General features: G+C 45.1%; 2 protein-coding genes across 4 annotated transcripts; one reads left to right on the forward strand and one right to left on the reverse strand.

The window, feature by feature from the left end:
* Positions 1–119: 119 nt before the first annotated feature.
* Positions 120–13,855, reverse strand: LOC120815693 (TSC22 domain family protein 2). 3 transcript variants are annotated; one of them, XM_078099130.1, is made up of 5 exons: positions 11,439–13,737; positions 6,443–6,517; positions 2,727–2,778; positions 1,804–2,359; positions 120–1,731 (listed from the first exon to the last, which is right to left on the reverse strand). In XM_078099130.1, the coding sequence occupies exons 1-5, from the start codon at positions 13,007–13,009 to the stop codon at positions 1,667–1,669; spliced, it is 2,319 nt and encodes a 772-aa protein (XP_077955256.1). In that variant the 5' UTR covers positions 13,010–13,737; the 3' UTR covers positions 120–1,666. The 3 variants fall into 3 exon arrangements, with proteins under 3 accessions (XP_077955256.1, XP_040026516.2, XP_040026517.2); XM_040170582.2 differs by having other exon boundaries at positions 120–2,359; XM_040170583.2 differs by lacking the exon at positions 6,443–6,517 and having other exon boundaries at positions 120–2,359; positions 11,439–13,855.
* A 2,553-nt stretch (positions 13,856–16,408) lies between these two features.
* Positions 16,409–20,983, forward strand: LOC120816103 (profilin-2). The gene is made up of 3 exons (XM_040171441.2): positions 16,409–16,836; positions 17,952–18,144; positions 18,959–20,983. Exons 1-3 carry the CDS (start codon positions 16,708–16,710, stop codon positions 19,054–19,056), a joined length of 420 nt encoding a protein of 139 aa, XP_040027375.1. The 5' UTR covers positions 16,409–16,707; the 3' UTR covers positions 19,057–20,983.
* The last annotated feature ends 319 nt before the right edge of the window (positions 20,984–21,302 follow it).

Below are 21,302 nucleotides of genomic sequence, written 5' to 3' on the forward strand. Positions count from 1 at the left end.
AAAGGGGATCCAATACTTTCACGAGGACAATTCAAGCTTCCGGAAGTTTGCACAGTGAATGGTAAAATGTGAGGATTAGACCATATGTTATGTACACAACTTTATTAAAAAAAATGCAATTTGGAATCTGGATATTGCTTTTATTTAAATACATTAAAATTTGCAATGTAACAAAACTATTGGCATATGAAATTCAAACACCATTTAATGAACAAACATGGCTCACTTCATTTTTCTGGGACTAGTGTCAGTAACACTAGGTTATTTTTCTCTGCGTCTCATCATTTCACCCCATTTACACTGTTCACAGACTATCTTACAATAAGAGTGCTGAATAAAAATGAGGTAAGAAAGTGGTTTGAAGATTAGATCATGCAGAACAGCAACAAAATATTGTGAAGGAAGTAACAACAAAGAAAATACATGTGTGCATTTAAAAATGATCAATTTACACAACTTTGCATCTTTGGTTACAAAGTAGCTTGAATGATTTCACAGCTTTTCCTTCCCAATTCCCCCTCAGGAATAACAGTGGGAGAAAAGAAAAATAAAAAGGAGGGAGGTGATGGCAATAATTCACTTTTAGGTAAAACTACCACCAGAATTTAATCTTCAAATAAATTCTGTAGGCTCACATTAAGATTTGATGTCGACGGGCGACATGTCGCCCATCAAGGCTCTTAATACTTTATATAATACAAAGGAAAAAAAGTACATTCATACTGGATTTTGACTCATGAATTGGCAATTGCAGCGTATAGTTTGAGTTAGTGTTGAGCAGGTCAGATTTGATGGGTTCTAGTTTAACAACAAGCGTTGCTCTTGGGACGTATGACGAATCTGTTGAAACACTGTAGGAGAGGAAACAAGCCACTGGGCTCCGATTAGACTGGTTCTGTGAAATTGTTCATTTATGAGAATAGCAGCCCGGTAATAAATAAAACACTCGACAGTAGAACTCAAAAGACTGATGAAGAGTTGGAGTTGATTACAACGTAACGGCAGCAGTGTGGCGCTCTGAAAATCAGACTTTCTCCCACTTACTTTACAACATGAAACAGCAAGGCTAACAAATAACCCCCCTTACCCACTCAATTATCTCCTTTCAAAATAATCATCGCTTTTTTGACAATCACTGCCTTTGCCCCTCATGTGAGCCGAAGCCCCTCCCTCCCAATGACACCCTCGGGTTTGAGCGGGTCTGGGGGTCAGGTCGTGAACCCGTCCGGCTCGGCCTGGTCCAAGAAAAAGACATCCTGTCCACGAGCTCGGACGCAGCAGTAAGCCGCTCCGGGAACACAGCCAAGATGAAAACAAACAGCCCGACCTTCCCCGACGCTTCTTCCCCTCACACACGGTCTCTGTCCCAGTCCGTCTCGCTCTTGATGATTGCATTAACACTGGAAAGGCCCACAGTACAGGACGCATACACACAGCCACTCCAACACCAACTCACACTTACTTGCTAACTCACTCTGACACACACGCATACATGCACACACACGCGCACACACACACACACACACAGACTGTACTGTGCGGTCAAGCTGGTGGCTAAGAAGACACGTTTAATTTCACATAGACTATTTGTAATAAATTGTAGAGAAGCTGATGGGTTTTTTTTCTTCTTCTTTTTCTGCCATATGCCAAGCCGGGCAGATGCACTTCAAGCGGAGGTGACGTTGGGTTGCATTTGTTGTTGGCTGGGATCGAGCGGAGTCTGGGGATGCTGCTGGAGCTGAAGCGGCGGCTGGGCCTGTAGCTGAGGCTGGAGCTGAAGCGGCGGCTGGGCCTGTAGCGGAGGCTGGAGCTGAAGCGGCGGCTGGGCCTGTAGCTGAGGCTGAGGCTGAAGCGGGGGCTGGGCCTGTAGCTGAGGCTGAGGCTGAAGCGGGGGCTGGGCCTGTAGCTGAGGCTGGAGCTGAAGCGGCGGCTGGGCCTGTAGCTGAGGCTGAGGCTGAGGCGGGGGCTGGGCCTGTAGCTGAGGCTGAAGCAGGGGCTGGGTCTGTAGCTGAGGCTGAAGCGGGGGCTGGGCCTGTAGCTGAGGCTGAAGTTGAAGCTGAAGCGGCTGGGCCTGTAGTTGAAGTTGAAGCGGAGGCTGAAGTTGATGCGGCGGCTGGGCCTGTAGCTGAGGCTGAAGTTGAAGCTGAGGCTGGCCAAGTCCTTGCTGGGGGGGCGAGGTGCCGGAGCTGGCGGCCGACTGGGCGGGCAGCTGAGACAGCTGCTCGCTGTTGGCGAGAGATTTCAACACAGCGTTCTCCCTCTCCAGCACAGAGTTCCTCTCAAACAGCTCCTTGATCTGCTCCTTTAAGACCTCCACCTCCTCGCGCACCGCATACATCAGATGGCTCTTCACCAGGTCCTGCGAGAGACAGAATATATGCAACCGGATAAAGAACATAAAAACAGACCGATTTTATTTAACACTGACATCAGGGCCACGTTTGTTCGTGTTCAGTAATAAAGAAGTTGAAATAACGAATAATAAAGTTGAATATTAAAGACCCGTTCTATTAAAACACCACGACAGTAAATCAAGACAAGGACGAGAGTTGCTAGTTGGTGCAACCAAAGCTACGAAGAGGAAAGGTCAAAACAAATGAATTGTAGAGGACACGTGAATAGATTCTGCTCTGTGGTGCTGCAGTCTTACGCGTAGCTATGCCTACTTCCTATATTTAAAAAGTCAAAACCATAAACTGTACAAACCATGGTTAAGGATTACTTACCATTGCCTGTTCAATCTTATTATCAATGGCAGCAACATTGGATCCAGACGCCCTGTGAGAAAAGAAGACATAATGTTCTGTTAAAATCAATCTCCCAAATTCAAAACTTCCTGGAGAGTCATATTTCAACTCCGCACATTTTTCTTTTACAGCTTTCTTATCGTATCCCCAACTGATGGCAGAGGAGGGCAATAAAAACAAAGACCGTCAACAGCAAACCTAAAACAAATGACCGCTCAACTTATCCAACCATGCGCTATTAGACAGATCATTTAGAATGACCCGTCACCTCTTGTGCATACCAAAGAATTTACAACTCCATTAAAGATTAGGTCACGGCGTTTACAGTAGAAGAAAAAAAGCAGCGTAGCTGCGGGCAACGCAACATTTGCTCCTGCAAATTTTGCATAATTTTGAAGCGCTGCTGCAAAGGCTTCACTAAATAGGGGGCTGTGGTCCAAAGGTAGCACCACAATCAACCAACTTTAATTAATCCAGTCAGAGATGGTTAGATCAACAGATAAATTCTTAATGAAACTTCATTTTTGACACACGCTTTTAGGCCTGCAACAACGCATTGATCAAATTTATGTAAAATGATAAAATTATCAAAAGATTCATTGTGTGTTCAGGAGAGGATTCACACGAGTGTTTCTGGAGGTTGACAACAAGAGGGCAACGCACCACCAAACCATAGTTGTGATTAAAACGTATCTCTGAGTAGGAAAATTTGACATTGAATAGATGATTCTGATTATTACCTTATTGTGTGGACGATATCAGAAAGTTGACATAAACGAGGAAAACAATTTCCACAAATGGAATTTAATCCTTTCAAATTGCGATAGTGGCGCTTTGTTGCTGAATGACCTCACTGCCACTGAAGCAGGAGGAGTGAAGCACTTCTCCAGCTGGCTTCAGTTGAGGCAACATTGAGGTGGATGAGATCAAACCGGGGAACAAAACAAGAGGAAAACTCAAAAACCACCCAAATGTACTGGCGGCGGGACATGTGACAAACTAGTGATGAGGTTGTAACCATGGAGACGCAAAAAACAACAAGGCAAAACTACTTCTCAACCAGTGAGGGAGATTTCCACGGTGAAGGAGCTCTGCTCCCCGGCTGCAAAGTGGCTGAAGAGGAGTTTGATAAGTCGCGATGGTTTGGGCGGCCGCTCGGTACCTCACTTACACGGACGCCAGCGGGCATAGCGACCCCTGTCAAAACCATATTAGGACACCATCTGGTGCTCAACGTAGAACTTCTTTGAACAACCGGCACCGGGGGGGGGGGAGATTGTGGAAACCAGTTGAGAGTTGCGATGAGTGAGTGTAGTTAAAGCAGCGATCCTGACACGCACCCACGCATGTTTAAGCTTCTACGTCTCATGTCAAAGCAAAGAATAAAACCGGTTTAAAAGAATGGTGAAGCTTCCTCCTCCTTTGTTTGTCCAGCGTTATGAAGCGAGCGCTGCATAACTCCTGATGTTAGTGAGGTCAAGCGCCGCAGACCAAAGGGCACGGCTAATGGGCCGCGACAGAACGCTACGGTTTGATCAATGCACCCCCCCCAAAACTCCTCCGTGAACGTTTACATGCTCCGGGTAGAGTTTGGTGCTTCCCCGAGCAGTGTGAGCTGTGATTTAGGAATGTCAATAAAGGAGCCATTAGCGACAGAAAGGTTTACGCTCATACGGAGCGCGGGCGAGCGGAGCGGCGGGGGCACGTAGCTCATCTGAACAGTTGTAGCATCTTGCCTCAGGCTTATTTGAGAACAGTAAATTTGCCCCCCAGCCACACATAGGAAACCAAGCAAAGGGAGTTTTACTGGGCTTGAGACGTGAGCGGACAAGTTTTCAGAGCTGGAGAGGGCCGATCACGTTGCCAAGGACAACAGGTGCAAGTCAATCGTACAAGTTCAACATTTTGGATTAATTCATAGCTCATTCGGGTGAAATTAGCCTTTGAATTCTGGCCAAAAATGTCTTTGTCGGGTCAAAGTGACCGTGACCTTTTACCACCAAAACGTAATCAGTTCCTCCAGGAGTCGAGGACGCTCAGGCCAAACTCTCGGGCCTTCCCAGGATTTACTGAATCAGAGCATTCAAAAAAAATAGACAAATTTACCGCCAATCCAAACGAAGACATGATCAAATGATTGAGGGTCAACGCCGTGTCAAAGACGGGGCCACCGTTGCTCTCATGGAAACGAGAAGCCGGTCCACAATAACAACAGACACAAAGAAAGGTGGTGAAGCACGGGGCTCATGAATACTATCTAATATATTTGGCCTTCTGTCGAACGTATTATGAGAGTAAATTGGTAAAAATGAAGGTAGCAAAAGTAAGAATGTATCGAGTCTTTAAGTAATAACATCGAATCTTATGTTTGATATTGCACAATAATCGATTCACCGGTTCTTCTTCCTTTAAACTAAAATAAATGCAGTTGAGGCAGCAAATGGATCTGTGTGTGTGTGTGTGTGTGGGGGGGGGGGGGGGGGCAGTTCCTCAATGGCTGGTGTGTCAGATCTGTATTTCTCTATAAAAAAAAAATTAAAAAAAGAGAAAGTTTCATTTCCTGTCACTCAGATCTAGTTTCATGTGCTTCACTTTTCATTTTTGTAAGAAAAAAAGAAAAGAAAAGAAAAAAAAAGGCCTCATAGTGTATTATTTTTTATGAGCCGAGTCAAAAGATCAACCGTGCATCTCTTCTCTTGCATGAAACTCTTCGATAACTCAATGATGGATGTCCGATGTCTCTTGTGATTAAAAGGTCATGGGACCTTTTGACGGACACATTGACACGGTGCTGCACTACAAACTGGGCTGAGCTCCGGCTGTTATTTGGCTCCCGTGTTACAGTTAGCACACGCACACGTCAACCTCACTTAGCCACTTGAAAGCCACATGTTTAGGATGTTAACATCTTATATTTATTCTCTGGCAGTTGAAACTGTAAATCATTCTGCAAGCAACACAATCAGTTGGACGTTCAGGGATGCAAACGTGCAGCTGTTCCAGATCACTGACTGGGAAGTCAAAACTCTTGTGAGCGGCAACGTTACCAACTGCCTGTCGAAAATATCTAGACTGCTGCTCTGCTTCCTGCGTCGACTTTGATCATTTCATCTGTGAATTGAGATGATCAGGTTTTCAGTTTTCCGAACTACTTTGATTAGATGATTGTCCTGAAAGGTTCTTTATAATATATGCCAAAAAAAATTCCCCTTATGCAATTTGTTTGTCATATATCTGCAAACAGACTCATAGCTGCTACTGGCTGACATATATTGGCCTACTCAAGTAACTGAGCTAAATCAGACTAAATGATCCATCCCTTATTTGAGAAAAAGCTGAATTGTTGATTAGCAGTTGCCGTCGCACTTGATTTTACTTATATAAGTAAAACGTACATTGGACCATACAGATGGTGGCCAAACCTGTGGAACACCCAGGCAGTAAACAAAGCAGAGTGTTTAACTTACAGACAATAGCGTTGCACACAGTCGATGAAAGCCCCAGAGGCAAATCACACAGAAGTGGTTTGGGAAAGTCTCTTGTCCAATCCGCGCTCTCGCCTTTGGGCTCCGTTTCCAAACTCAACCCATGCACGTGGAGAAAGCAGAGCCCTCTCCAGCAGAACACTGCACACACACACACACGTTGTTACCCTACTGCAGGCCTATCCAGTTCAATCCAGTATAGTACTGTACCTATCACTGTGGGCCTTTGAGTCCCTTATTCTGCTGCCAGACTGGAAGGCCTGGTAGAAAGCCTTGGAGGGGTTCCTGTGTCAACCACATTCATGGAGAGAAGAGAGAAAAAGACAAGAGATAGGAGAGAGTTGAAACACAGAGAACAAGACAGAAGTCCCACAAATCTTTCCTTATGCAACTATGCAAGGTGTGCAACTTATCCGGAGAAAACGCCTCTCGGCTTTGGGACATTTGAACGGAGCAAAGCAAAAAGAGGCTGCGGAAAGGGAGCTCTGACCTCAATGCAGGAATGTGCGCTCAAAAGTGGGAACAGCTTCTCAAACTTTTAAAGGCACCCCCCGCCCATCGGGCCTCCCCCCTCTCACACACTAGGTCGGGCAATCACTCACACTGTGGCCGTTTTCCTCAACCAAAAAAATCCACCAGTACAAATGTAAATCCTTCTCCGCTGTCAGAAGGTTTGGATAGCTGACTATGTGGCTGGTCAGTAGCGGCGGGGACACGGTGTTCCGTGCCACGGGAGGAATATTCGTGGGAGGGAAAGGAAATACCCCCTCTGACCCCTAACACACAATCACACATGCTGGCACACACGGACACACTCATTTAATCTACTCCAGGCCTTTAGAAACCAACTGCTTGTGCACACATGAGGAACCAGGAGTTGTTTTACAGCGTGTGTGAGAGTGTGTTACAGCGGCCAAGTCTCTTTTCCTAGAAGTCCCTCGCGCACACACACACACACACACACACACACATTACCTCATGTCTAAACACTGACAAAACTCCCCCTATGCCTCTGCTTAATTTTACTTACTGGAGGAGAAATCTCCACACACACACACACACCTCAGATAGGTCTGTCTTTATTTATCTTTGTCAGAGCTACAGCTATCGTTTGACCTCATCAAGGTCAGATGACTTGGTGTACAGCAACCCCTTTCGGGAGCGAGGTTATGGACTGGAGGCGGAGAGGGGGGTGTGGGGGGGTCATCCTTCCTTGTTTTCAATTAGCAAACACTCGGCGCTCAATGGCTCTCTTTGTATATCCGAAATATAACATGTCAATATCCATTTATGAAAGCCCCCCTTTGTCAACAGACCCTGTTGAGCAGTGGGGCAGCCCCCCTCCCTCCCTCCCCTCTTACGTATGGTGTGTGTGTGTGTGTGTGTGTCTAAGAGAGGAGGACAGAAACTGTGTGTCCAAATCAGTCAATAATAAGTATTTTCTTTTAAAACCACCCTTTCAAAAAGGACCAAACCAAAAGGAAGGCTGCTCCGGCTTCGCCCGACGCCGACCTGGCAGCAGACTAAAATAACCTTTTGAGTGCATTCTTGCTTGTTGATGTAACACATGTAGCTTGAGCGCGTCACATGGTCCTTCCTTCAGTACGCTCGCTGCAGGCCAGTGCGCTCATCAAAAAGGTTAAATACAGCACGATTCAACCTCTTAATAAGCCTGCCAACTCATTGAGCGCAGAAAAAGTTGCATTGCAGCGGCGTAGGGCCCCCCCCCCCCGAGAGGTGTGATTGGTCGGTTAGGGGCCGTTTCGCCAGTGCAAAAGAAACAGTGAGCGGTCTCGGCTATTTCCAGCACAAACCCTCCTATGAAGCTCTGTCAAGTGAGCCGCTGTGTTAGCGCACAGGGAAGACGGGCTGACAACGTCCGGGGTGGCAGCGGACAAACGGCTAGTCAGAGGGAGGGGGGATTCAAAGAGGTTAGAGCCCTTATTTTCAGCATCAAAAGCATTTGGATTTTTACTCAGTGAAAATAGAACAAAAGCGAAGCAGCAACACTACAAAACAAACGAGAAACTGGGTGGGAAGGACGGGAGTTAGTTGCAAATGGCTTCATTGAAGCAATGCATTTAAAAAGGGGAACTCCATATATCTGTGTGTGTGTGTGTGTGTGGGGGGGGGGTGGGGGGAACTTATGTTGGGGAAAGTTGTATAAAGCCTTTAAGTCACATGGAATCAGATAAAGGGACTAGATGAATAGTTGACACAATAACTGAGAGCGCAGACCTTTAAGAAGTGAATGAGAAAAAAGGTGATAATCATGAAAGATCGACAAATAATTTAGTATGAAAATTATTTTTTGCCTCTTGGTGATGAAAAGCCAGGGAGGTGCAACACGGCTGAAAAGAGAGTCCCTGCAATGCTTCATGTTACTTGAGTACCACTTTCCAAAAACAAGATAACCAGTATATTCTCAGCTGAGCTTATCTGCAGCACATCCTCAGAGGGACGGGCCCCTGAAGCCTCGGACCCGTCCGCCACCTTCTTCTGTGTCAGAACGACGCAGGGCCCCCGACCTGGGGCGGGGGTGGCTGGCGCAAAGACTAGTCTTTGAGCAGGTTTGTGTCGTAGACTAGGGGGATGGAATACAGTTTTACACGGTTACTGCTCCCCTGCGGATGCCGTACGGTTTTACAGCGCGAGTGATGGCAGCCGGGTCGGGAACGCGGGATACTGGGGTGATTATTTGGGGTGCAAGCGGGGGAAAAAAAAAAAAAAAAAAAAGGTGGAGAGCAACGCGGGGGCCTCGGACTAAAAACAGGATACGGCAGTAGACCAGAGGTCACATGGGGAGGGGAACGAGTGGCACATGTTGCTTCTCAGTGTCACACATACACCCACACACAAAAAAAGTGAGCTGGTAATGTCCCTGTTTGTCAAAAGTATTGCGTCAGCACCCCCCCCCCCTCCCCGCATGGATACTTGTGCACACTAAGCCAACCCATCCCCTTTCAGACACACCCCTCATCCACCCACACAGACACAGGCTCTCCATTCACGTTAGCAGTAACTGCTCCTCTACGGCCCTCCAAGTCCAATTTTATATAAGCTACCATTACGCAAGGACAATAATAAATCCGCCCCCGCCCGGGCTTATGAAGGCTCAGACCACAGAAGAAATACTTTCAACCCGCTAAATAAGAAAGCCACTTCTCCGCGAGGGCAATAAAGACATCATAACGCCTTCAGTTGTTGGAGCCATCTGGGAAACATCACGCGGAGGAAATCATATTCTTAAATAGGAGGACATCTGCAATCTGTGGTCTATATCTCCAATGCTTTGCTTCAGTCAGTTAGTTAGTTAGAAAAAGTAAAATTAAAATAAACTACAGAGTGGGGGGGTGGGGGGGGGGGGGGGGGGGGGGCAGACGATAGATTTTCGCTACCAAAGTAGTAGTAGTTTGTGAGGTGGGCAGAGCCGAAAGAGGCAGAAAATACTCCAGGCGGCACGTAGAAATTAAGAAAAGACCAAAAAAAAAAACTGAAGGAGTGGAGGGGATGAACCCAGCATAGTTCAAATGCCGGGTGGAGAGCGGCAAAGCAAGTATCGCTTTGCCGCTTCCCCCGCCGCTTTGAACATACCACAGTTGCTGCAGCAAACAAATGTCATTCAGCACTTCCTCTGCACAGAAACAACTGCCGTGCCTGTCAGCCGGTCCCCGGGGCGGTAGGTACGCCGCGCCGGTCGTACGACACCAAGACGAAGCCGCTCGGCCTCCAAACCATCGGCCCGCAGCTCGAGAAGAGAGAGGGGGGGGGGGCGCATGTGGATTTAAACCACGCTCCAAAAAAAAATTTGAAAAAATAAAAAACACCCTCACACCCTACTTCAGCTCGCATCGTAGTGCAAAAGAAAAAAGGGCCAAACGAGCACAGTTGGTTGACCCACCCCACTGTCACGTCGCTTATCTGCAGAACAGGGGCACAGTGGAAAGACTACTGCGCAGTGTCTGATAGGGCTCAGCGGTCGTAGGAGGCTCCTGCTCTTATCAGCCTGGGAGCCGGCTCCTCTCGCAGGCAAAACACCGGCCCGTCCGAATAACACGGCCCGAGTTGGCTTTTGCGTTGTCCCAAACCAATAGTAGAGGATTTTAAATGTGAGGTAAACGGGGCAGTGTCACACTTATGTGACATCCATTTCGCTTGTTGGTTAAAGGCACGATCACATCATACTAGGTGTGTGTGCCTGTGCGTGACCAAAGTAGCTTTATTTAAGTTTGTTTGCAGACTTTATAGAAATGTCCCATAAGAACACGGCACACTCAACAAGTTTAAAACATGGTGTAAGAAATGTTCCCTCTATGAGAAGTGTTCTGGAATGTGAATATTTAGTCTGGTCTGCATACTGCTATATCTTTAAGACTGTAAATGAAAAAAAAAAAAAGATTTAAGGCTCGGTATGATTTCCGCCCATGTGTGCAATCGATTACGGGTGAAACTTAGCGCTAAAACACAGGAATTAAGAGATTACTTGAGGAAAGGAAGTGAATTCCACGATTTATAATAAGATTATGCCAAAAGAATAATGCCACATTTCAATCTAAACCCCGATGGATTGTAGTGTTTTGTATCTCAATATTCAGTGTCCCACAATTTTAGGGGATAGAATTTTTCTGCTCGGACAGAAAAAGAACTTGCCTGAAAGAATAATCATGTTTAGCGAGTGGCTAGAGGCGAATAGAAGGCAGAGCAGCGAGTGGAAACACAGGATATTTTCAGCTAAGGCCACTGTTCTGGAGCTGGATAGAGGAAGAGAAATACGCCACTAAAAACCTCCAGGACGAAAACACAAATTCACTGTGCACGTTCAACGAGGTGTCCACCTCTAGTGTGCCACACTGCACTTACCTCTTTAGCGCCTAATGAGAAAGAACAGACATTACATGTCCTTCCTGGGCCACTGTTCTCTTCCTACTACACTGCCCTCCATACCTCCCCGGAAAACAAAACAAAAAAAAAAAGGGGGGGGGGGGGGGTACCTGTTGATCTAACAAACCAGATGACTGACTACCTGCTTGTGATCCCGACCCGTGTCTGCTTAAACAATCGCCTAATGTGCATCACCTGAATGGGGATTGTTCAATTTTGTGTGTATTATGGACAAAGTTTTACAAGCGGCGCTCAACAGGGACGATACTTTTAACAGAACAAAAACACCCGCACACACTTTACGTAAACATCTAAAGACGGTTACCTGTCCGCGTCCCCGTCGACAGGTATGTGGATTCCAAACAAGCTGTTGACAGTGGGAGTGGCGAGGTGCAGGCTCTCGGGCATGAAGGGCTTCATCGGTTCCTTCCCAGAGACAAGAGGAGAATGTGCATCGACGAGTCCCTCAAACTTCCCGCCGCCGCCGCCTCCCTCCACATTTCCAAATACAGTTGCTGGGAGGCCCTGCATCCCTAAAGCCATGAGAGTCCTGCTTTGGGGCGCCTGACCTGGAGGCAAACTTGAAGTTGTCACATTTGGCAAGGCTGCACTGGAGGCACTGGAGTTCACCGCGACGCCAGGCACGTTTTGTACTCCGGAGGACGTAGGGTGCAGGCCGTGGGGTTGAGGCTGCCCGGCGGCCGTGTACTGACTCACAATCTGCTGCTGCAAAGCGGATCCACCGACCGGCACGGAGGCCTCAGTGGCCCCCATTCCTCCGGTCTGCTGCGGCAAGAGGCCGGAAGACGGCTGCCCGGTAGTTACATCTCCTGCGACATCTCCCGCGAGACTCGGCACAGAGGAGACTCCGGTGGCTGGAAGCAAGACCGGAGGGTGCCCCTGTCCCACAGGCTGCGGCCCCGTCGAGACGCTGGACGCTGGGATGGACTGGCCAGTGGGATGCTGCTGCTGCTGATAGTACTCTGTATGGTTCTGTAGCATTCCAGAGGACTGTCTGGTCAGGTGGTGGCTCATCGCGTGCTGCTGCGTAGGGTAAGCAGCAGGCTGGGCCGAAGGAGGCATGAGGGCAACCGCTTGAGGCAGGCCGTTCTGTCCGACGGGCAACGCGCTTTGGGGGCCGGAAGGCTGGATACCGCTGGTGAAAGCGGTGTAGTTTTGATGGTGGATTTGTGGCGGCTGCTGCTGCTGCATCTCCACTGAATGCATGCGGGACGAGGAGAGCGAAGCATCCGCCCCGGAGCCCTGACCTGAGTGCGTTGCCGGGGCAACTGCGGAGCCTCCCGTGTGCCCGAGCCCACTGTCTCGGTCCGCAGCAGGGTCCAGTGTTGTTGCACCGGCATGCCTAATGCCATCTGCAGTCCTAGAGTTATCGGAGTCCTTATCGTAAAATTCTGTACAAGTCCACCTGCCCCTTCGAAAGGGTTCTCCGGTACCATGGTCGAGTTTGATGACCCTGAAGCGCGAGGTGTAGCTCACCGTGGAGGGGGCGGGTGAGGCCGCCGAACTGGCCGGCGACGCGTTCACGGACACACCGCCTGAGGCCCGTGGGCCGATCGCCGACGCTCCCCCCGGCCGAAAGTCCCCGACGAGGTTGCCCGACTGGCCGGCTTGAGGTATGTGTGGTGGCGCCAGAACCCCGAGCGCCTCGGGCTCCGCGGCATTATTCAGGGCTTCTTCGGAGGAACTCCTTCCGCACGCAGGCTCGTACTCTGCCCGCGACATGTCGTATATCTCCGACGACACGTCTCCAGCCAGAGACTCGTCGGGGTCCTCCAGACTCTCCGTGTCGTCGACGGCCCCCGGAGGCCCCAGCTGAGCCTGAGTCACACTTGTGATCTGAAAACAGCTCTTTTTCTTGGCCGGCATTTTCGACATATTTGACAGCCTGATTCCAAGTCCGGTACGGCTACGTTTATCCTCCTTCGTCAAAGAAAGAGCTGGATCCAGCTTCTATTTGCGTAGATCGCATTAAACAGCCAGATTGCGTTTATTTTACACGTCCTAGCGAACGATAAGTTTAACCAAATTTGAATCTACGCCATCTCTCTTCCTCTCTCGGTCTCCTGTTGCGTCTCACGAGCCCATAACGCAACGCGTCGTGTCGTCCAGTCCGGCAATGCGGCTCGACACACCGATAACCAGCAGCCCGCGGGGCGCTCGATCCGGAGCTTTCCGTCGGTACGGATCGGCCAACGAACGTCCCGGCTGTGCGGTTGTCTAACGGCGGTTGTCACAGGAGTGTATCGCCCAGCGGCGGGACCTACTTTCGGCTGGGGTGGGCCCGCAGCACTCTTTCTTCGAGCTAGCTAGCAAGTCGAGCCCAACTGGCTGCCGCACAGCCCCCTACGTCGGAACAAGTATGCGAGACATCTTCCAGGAAGGAGTCCTTCGTATCCACTCACCTCACCGGCGTAAAGTCATTCGGTGGGGACACCTACGTTGAAGAAAACGGCAAGCGAGAGAGGAAAAGACTTTTAAATTCCAGCTTTAAAACAAAATGTGAATCTAAGCAGCGGCCACAGTTGCCTTGCTCTCTCAGTCACTCTTGACAAGATGGCTATGTTGTATGAGAAACCGCGCTGCATTGTGGGTAGGTAGTGTACGTAAGGATGTTTGCGTACGACGCGATTGAGAATTCCCCCTCGTGGTGAGTTCAGGACCGCGTCGGAAAATAAAGTGTTGGACTTGCAATGAGCACGCAGGTCATTATTTCAATCAATCCAAACGTGAATATTTTCTGAAATAGTGGGTGGCACGATCATACCACCATTCACACCACTAGAATACACGTTTTCATCCCAGATAATCTCATTCCACTTAAATCATATTGATCAAATATACTATCTCCAGCTGAAAGCTGTGTGACAATTGGACAAGAGAGCTGCTGATATGGGTCTTGAAACAAACAGTTGATTAATTAGTGAATATTTAATCAATTATATTAATTGCCATTCATTTTTTAACCAAAGCGCCAAATATTTTCTGGTTCAAGCTACACTATTCTAAGTACTTTTCTGCTTTTATTTTATTGTCAATTAAATACAAAAACATAAATACCAAACCTTTGGGACCTGAATAATATTTTACATCTAATATCTATTTCTTACATCTCAGATCTCCTTCCCTGTCTTTTTTATGCTGGAATGGTATATGTTGGCAAATTTGCTGTGTGATTATTTGATTAATTTATTGAATTATTTTGGAAATAAGAACCTAACGCCTCTAACAAGTCTCTTCCTTTTGTCCTTGATTGATTACATTTGAAAAACTGGACTGAATAATTCATCACTATCATGTATGCACATTCTGCTTGAGTGATTGATGTCATTGATGTTGTCAAGTTGTAATGCAGTTTTTAAAAACATTAGTGACAAGACACTGATCTATGGTAGCGACATCTTCCTTCAACTGGGCCGCTCTAATTCTAAAATACAGCAGATATCAGAATACTATAATAGAATACTACTTTATTGCATATTGTTTCATTTGCCTAATTTCTTGTTTCCCCTGACAAATATGTTATTTCTTTGAAAAATAAATGTCAGACTGTATTCAAATGCACTTGAATGCACCATCTCTCTCTCTGGTCTCTCTCTCTCTCTCTCTCTCTCTCTCTCTAGGAATTTGTATGCGTCAGCTGATATTATCAGAATTATCCTATAAATGCACGTAGATGTTTTACAGTAGTTTCATAAAAATATATTTCATCAACATATTGTTCTCGTTTTGTGAAGCTGATTTATTACAAGTTGGTTGATAAAAAGCTATTCATAGTTCACTCGACGTTTAACACAGCTTTAAAATGTAGAATAAATTCATCTCCCAGAATGTTTTCAGATTTACAAAACAAAGATTAGTTCTTTGATGTTTTGTAGCTCTGACAGTTGTGAGTATACAACCCATAGAGAACACGGCCTCTGGTGGATAAGAAGATAAAGTTTTACTTTCAAAGGGGAATATTTATTTTTTTATTTTTTGGTTATCTTTATTTGAACTCCACCATCTAAACTGATCCAACAGTACCATACTGTGGTTACGATAAATACAGCATAATTTTAGCAAATTAACCCACCAACTTGTCATAAAATGAACTGACAGGTTATAGGCTTCCTTTGGATATTTTACTTTGAATAATGGAGGTTACATGGCTATAATATAACTATTTCAAGTTTCTATTGAAATTACAGATTCTGCGCCCCAGGAAATATAGAACATCTTAACAATGTACCATATATTAGAATAAATGTTTCTTCAGGAATCTATCACTTAATTGGTTCATTGAGGGATCATTTGTTTCTCAACTTGAACATTTTAACATATACTTACTGTATTGGCTGATGATGCTGCTTCTGGTATCAACAAGCCATTTCACACAAATAAGTAGTATTGACTCAAATCAATTTAAACTTTATTCTAATATTAGAAAAAAATCATCAGTTAAACGATAAAGTGACTCTTTTTTTAACCATGTTCAGACATCAGCACTACCAAAATATTGTTTTTCACTTGTGTATTTGGCTGTCAAATTGTAAATTGGGATTTAAAAACTGGCCAAAATGCATTTGAATTATTGAATACATGTATTCAAAGTTAAATGCTTAGGGGCGATGATCGTTTGCTACTAACAGTGATTGCAAATGTGAAGAAAGTGATTAATGTGCATAAAGTATTGTTATTCCACTAAATAAGTAAATTGTATGCTTCGCATAATGGCTAAGTATGATCTAATCCGATTTTATTTTGTTTGCATCTAGATGTTATGCTACAACCTGACCTAAAACAGTTCTCCACCATGTCATCAGTTTTAATTTATGCATGGAAGTGAATCTGATACAGTAAGCAACAGTTTTAGCATTTTAATGTTGCTGAGATACAATGTTGACTGACACAGCATAACTTTAAATCTGTCTGAAATACGCAATTTACTCAAATAGGATAAAAATTGTGGCCTGTGAGTGTCATTCGCCATTAGTGTGTAACCTCCAACCGGGCTCTTGAATTTAAACATTTTATATTATTTTTCAAATAATATTATGAAAGTTAGAAGACAACTTTGGAATCAATCAGGCATGTAAGCAGATCGGACCGTGTTGTTCCCATGTGTACGGACGGTACCATCCAGCTACACTAACTATCTGACGTAACGGTCTGTCCTTGTCATTGGGTCTTTGAAAAGGAGAAAGAAAACCTTAATGAATGAAAGACTGTTTGACTCGACGAGTCAACCAGTAAACCCTAATGTGTCCACTCGTGTACCCCGCCATTCCCTCAGACAGAGGACTCTTGGACTGAGCAGATTAGTCATGTTTTATTCCGCCGCCTGCTGCCATAAAAGCGCCGGCATCTCATTGTGCGGAGGGATCTGATACGGACTACACCCAGCCGCCGCATCACTACCCTGGCTTTCTTTTGCTGCCCTAGCCTTGGCGTTGGTTAACGTCGGAGTGTGGGTTGGATTGGAGACTCCCAAATTCGTATTTTGGTTTTCCTCCGGTTTAGGTGTGTCCCGCTTGGCAACCGTACCTCCGAAGCTCTAGGGATTTTTTTATATATAGCATCGATTTCTTTAAAAAATGTCTTGGCAAAGCTACGTGGATAACCTGATGGCCGATGGCAGCTGTCAGGATAGCGCCATTGTTGGATATACGGACGCCAAATATGTTTGGGCAGGACATGCCGGTGGTACATTCAACAATATTACGGTAAGAGGTCGAAATTTAGGTGGACCGTTACACGCGTGGGTGCGGGGTTTCGTCTGACAGCGTTGTTTGCGTCGCTCGCGCAGGTGCTCGCCAGACGCGCTGGAACCGTTACCTCGCAGGGTCTGAATCCCCAGCGCGGCGCTAGCTCCGCGCTAGCCCCGCGCTAGCCAGTTTATCGGTGGCCTGTCTCGTTTATTTCCTCCCAAAGGAAACGTTGCCGGATTAGACCTCGTGGCTAGCACATACGACTACCCTCGTTGTGGCAAGCGCCCACTTTAAACGCCCCCCCTCGCTGTTGTTTTCGTGAAAAGAGGCCAATTTAAAATAATAAAATACCGTCATATTATCCCGAACGCTAATTTTACAGCCAGCAAGTAGACGGTGTCTGACTTAAGAAAGCGGGCATGCTTTTGTGTGCACGGCCGCCTTGATTAGCTAACGTTAAGCTGCTGCTTTGCCGGCTACCTGCCGGATAATTAGCCAGCCGACGATAAACCTTTCATTATTATAAACGCGAGAGATCCAGATGCATATTCGTGCATTAATAGTTTAATTTTTATTCTTGGGGGGGGATCTAAGTAAAATTTATAACGGTCTGTATTTTAATGCATTGTGAGACTAGATGGCATGAGAGCTGGACCGGTGCATAGACGTCACTCAACTTCCGCCAATCAATGCATACATGCGATGTGGTCAGTGGAGGAATTGAGTTTTAAGTTCTGTTAATTATCCGCATATTTTAATATTACGCTGGTCGCACAATTGGTTTTAAACATATTGCTCGTGCCAGGATAGTGGATTCTCTCTCGATATATCAAAGTAGGACGTTCACTTAAATTAACAATAGGATATATAATACAAGGTTTTACGGGTAAACGACAATACACAATGTTCAAAAGCAAATGGAGGGTAATACAATTGCGTCTTTTGGATTTATTTAATGTACTGTCACCAAAGGCTTTCTGTATATTGTTACTGTGTAGCTACTATAATTTTTATTTTTGTAATCCTTTTTGGGGAATTCATCTTTCTTACTAACGTTAATTGTGTTTGTCATTCAGATTCCCATACAGAAGCAAAAATGTACAAATCCTGTGTTTCTCTTTTCCCCTCAGTCCCAAGAAATAGACATCCTTATCGGTAAGGACAGGGAGACCTTTTACACCAGCGGTCTCACTCTGGGCTCAAAGAAGTGTTCAGTCCTCAGAGATAGCCTCCTTGATGACGGGGACTGGACAATGGACATCCGGACCAAGAGCCAAGGAGGAGAACCTACATATAATGTCACTGTGGGAAGAGCTGGAAAAGGTAAAAGTTTAGTTTCAGAGCAGTTGGCCTCCTCGTCCTTTGTATTATTGTTGAGCAAAAACATGCAGCTGTAGCTTGACTAAATTATTCCTGCAGATGGGATCTTCACATCAACTTCATCAATAATAGAGCTGTGGTTATTCTGCTGACGGTGGCTGAACAATAGCCTATCATCACGTTTTATATATGTTGCGACGTTCTTGTAATCGCACTGTTTAATCAACTGCAACAAAACGGCAACATCATGCATTACATTAGCATCGTCTTCAGGACGAAGTTCTGAGACCAGCACAGGTGCGTAGGCAAGAGTGCTTCTCACACAGAGGATAAGAAGCTGGACTATTGTTAAGAATGTTTTGTAAGTTATTAATAACTTCCTTGAAATGCTGCTTCATCACTTTCTGACGCGCCTGACCAAACCTGTGATGTTTTCTAGTAAGCCTGCCCGCGTGCTGGCACACGTGTGCATCACTAAAGGTGACATTCAACCATGTGTTATGAATAGTGCAGTGTCTGTAAATTGCGCACTGGTTCTCTCGGTGACTATTCAGTTTAAAAGGTAAAGTGAGTCGTTCAATGTTCACTCGGAATTTTTAGGAACTGAATTCTCATCATTTGGCAGTCCGGAATGTACTGTCAAGAGTTTGGACTGGTACTATACATGGTATCGATTACTCTATGTACCTGGTAGTGAAATCATATATTTCCATGTTTAGTACCAAAGGCTACTATTAGTCCACAAGCTCCTTTTTGTGTGAACATTTCTTTTTTGCAATCCAAATCGTAATTGTGCCTTGTCCATCTTCTCTTTCAGTTTTGGTTCTTGTAATGGGAAAAGAAGGCGTCCACGGCGGCGGCTTGAATAAGAAGGCTTTCTCAATGGCAAAATACTTGAGGGAATCAGGGTTTTAATGTTTTCAAGCTCATAGATGAAATTGAGAGACAAAAAAGAGAAAAGAAATATTGCTGTTAAGATTTCTCCTGCAAGCAGTCAAATGTCTTGGAAACTTTAATAGCAATGGAAGTGGTAAGATACTGTGTCACCTTTGTCCCCCCCCCCCCCCCTTTGTTCTGTAGGGTTGGGGAGGGGGGAGAAGTTGTTCATTTCTCTTTTTTCCTTGTGTGCTCCAGTATTGGTTTTTAGTCATGGGGAGAGGAGGAGGTCCATGGTGGAAATCTTAACAACAAAGCACATACAATGGCTGGCTGACTACCTGAGGAGGTCTGGATAGCAACCTATCCATCAACTTAGCAGCTCACTCTCTCCCACCGCATTGTGTTGACACTACTTCCAGGATAAGATGGCATTCAATGAAACTTCCCCCTTCCCAGTCAACTTTTGTAAACAGCCTTTTGTTTGGTTAACTCCTTCCACACTCCTTTTTTTTTTTTTACGTTTCCACACTAAAATATTGTACTTCTCATATTTTTGGCCCTACATTAATGGCATGTTCCTTGAAATGTTTGTTAACCAAAAGTGTGCAAAGAAACGATTGTAAAATAAATTTCAACTCCCCTTGTATGACACTCATTTAGCAACTGGCAAAAATTCCAAGGGGAAGTACACATCTAATAGTGGCGATAGTTTGCATAGTATTGCTTTTTGAGCATTGCTACAGGATCACTTTTTTTTTTTTTTTTCCATCAGCATGAATTTAAAAGTTGCATGCATACCCTCTTAGCAAGCGCCCTGTTTACCGCCCCCCCCCCTCCCCCCATCCCAGCCAAAACTATCCTCTCTTCTGCCTCATCTTCGTCTCAGAGACTCTGTTAAACAACAATTTCCTCTGACAACGTCCTGTATGTGTATACCAGTTCACCATCCTCAAGCACAATGTCTTTTACCCTCCCATTATGTGCTTTTGCTATTGTATCTGAATGTGGTCTTACATGTTTATGATGTGGTTTTGGGCTGTTTGAGTGTAGTTGCAAGGTCAGCATTGCTGAGGTCTCAAGATGTTGTCACGAGACTTCCCCACATCCTGGAGTCTGACCGCTCGTTCATTTGTCAGTCAGCTTCTGCTATTTATACATTTTCTGTAAATCACTACACACCTGTTACCCCCCCCCCCCTTCTCTCTCCTTTTCCTTTGGACCAATTGTCAGTATAAAAGAATTATCAGAATTACTTCAGCCTAATCTGATTGTTGGCATCATCTGTTGACTGTAAATCATAAAGCCAACTTCTAATGACTGTAAAACATTTAACTGCTTCCATAGACTTCAACACTACTTAAACCCTTCATCACTAATTGACTTGTTGCTAACTTTATGTCCATTAACCAATGAAACGGTAATGTCATTTGACTACGGTATGAATGCATTTTGACTGTAAACCAAGGCTGTTGGGCTCCAACACTTGGGAATTATTTGCCTTGTGCTTTAGTCATCAAAGGTGTATTCACAAATTGTCATAGTATGGTACTTAGAAGTATATTTAAAAGAAGAAAAAACAATGCTGTGTACACTAAACATATTGAAAATGGTGTTGGTTGGAATAAGAACATTTGTAAGGCGTCTTGTGAAATTTTTCTGAGAATAACTGTGTATTCTGTGCCATAAAAATTGATCTGATCTGTTGCTACTACGAGTTGGATTTTTAACTGCTGTCCCAGCAAGAAGTAACTTCTAATGGCACTTTCCTAAGGGATATTTTGAATCAGTAATCTCCAGACTTTGGAATATGTACAGAATTAAACAACAGAAAAAAAGTTTGCAATACTTTGTCTTTTGTTTTCTTTGTTGGAAATTCCATCTGCCACAAAATCTATTTCAAATGCCATGAATTGATGAGACATTTTGTTTACCGACAGATCAAATAAAAGTTATTCCAACCAGAGTTAATGCCAATATGTCCTGTCTGTTACACTATGAGTACTGAGATTTCATTTGAGTTTGAACTTGATGTATTAATGATCTGCCACATTAATAACTGCAATCGTTTGAAAAGCCTGAAAGCTGTCTGTTTCTCCTCATTCATTCAAAATCTAAGTTACAAACGTTTTCCTAACTAATAACATTTAAAGAGTTACCTTCCCGATCAGACCAAAGGAAAAGGGACACGTTGATATAATTAAAGAAATAAACTGTCGGCTTTAATTAATATAATCTTTAAACACAATTTAACTTTGTACAACACTTGTACATTATTTTAGTTG

Source organism: Gasterosteus aculeatus, chromosome 3 (genome assembly GCF_964276395.1).
Source record: "Gasterosteus aculeatus chromosome 3, fGasAcu3.hap1.1, whole genome shotgun sequence".
NCBI lineage: Eukaryota > Metazoa > Chordata > Actinopteri > Perciformes > Gasterosteidae > Gasterosteus > Gasterosteus aculeatus.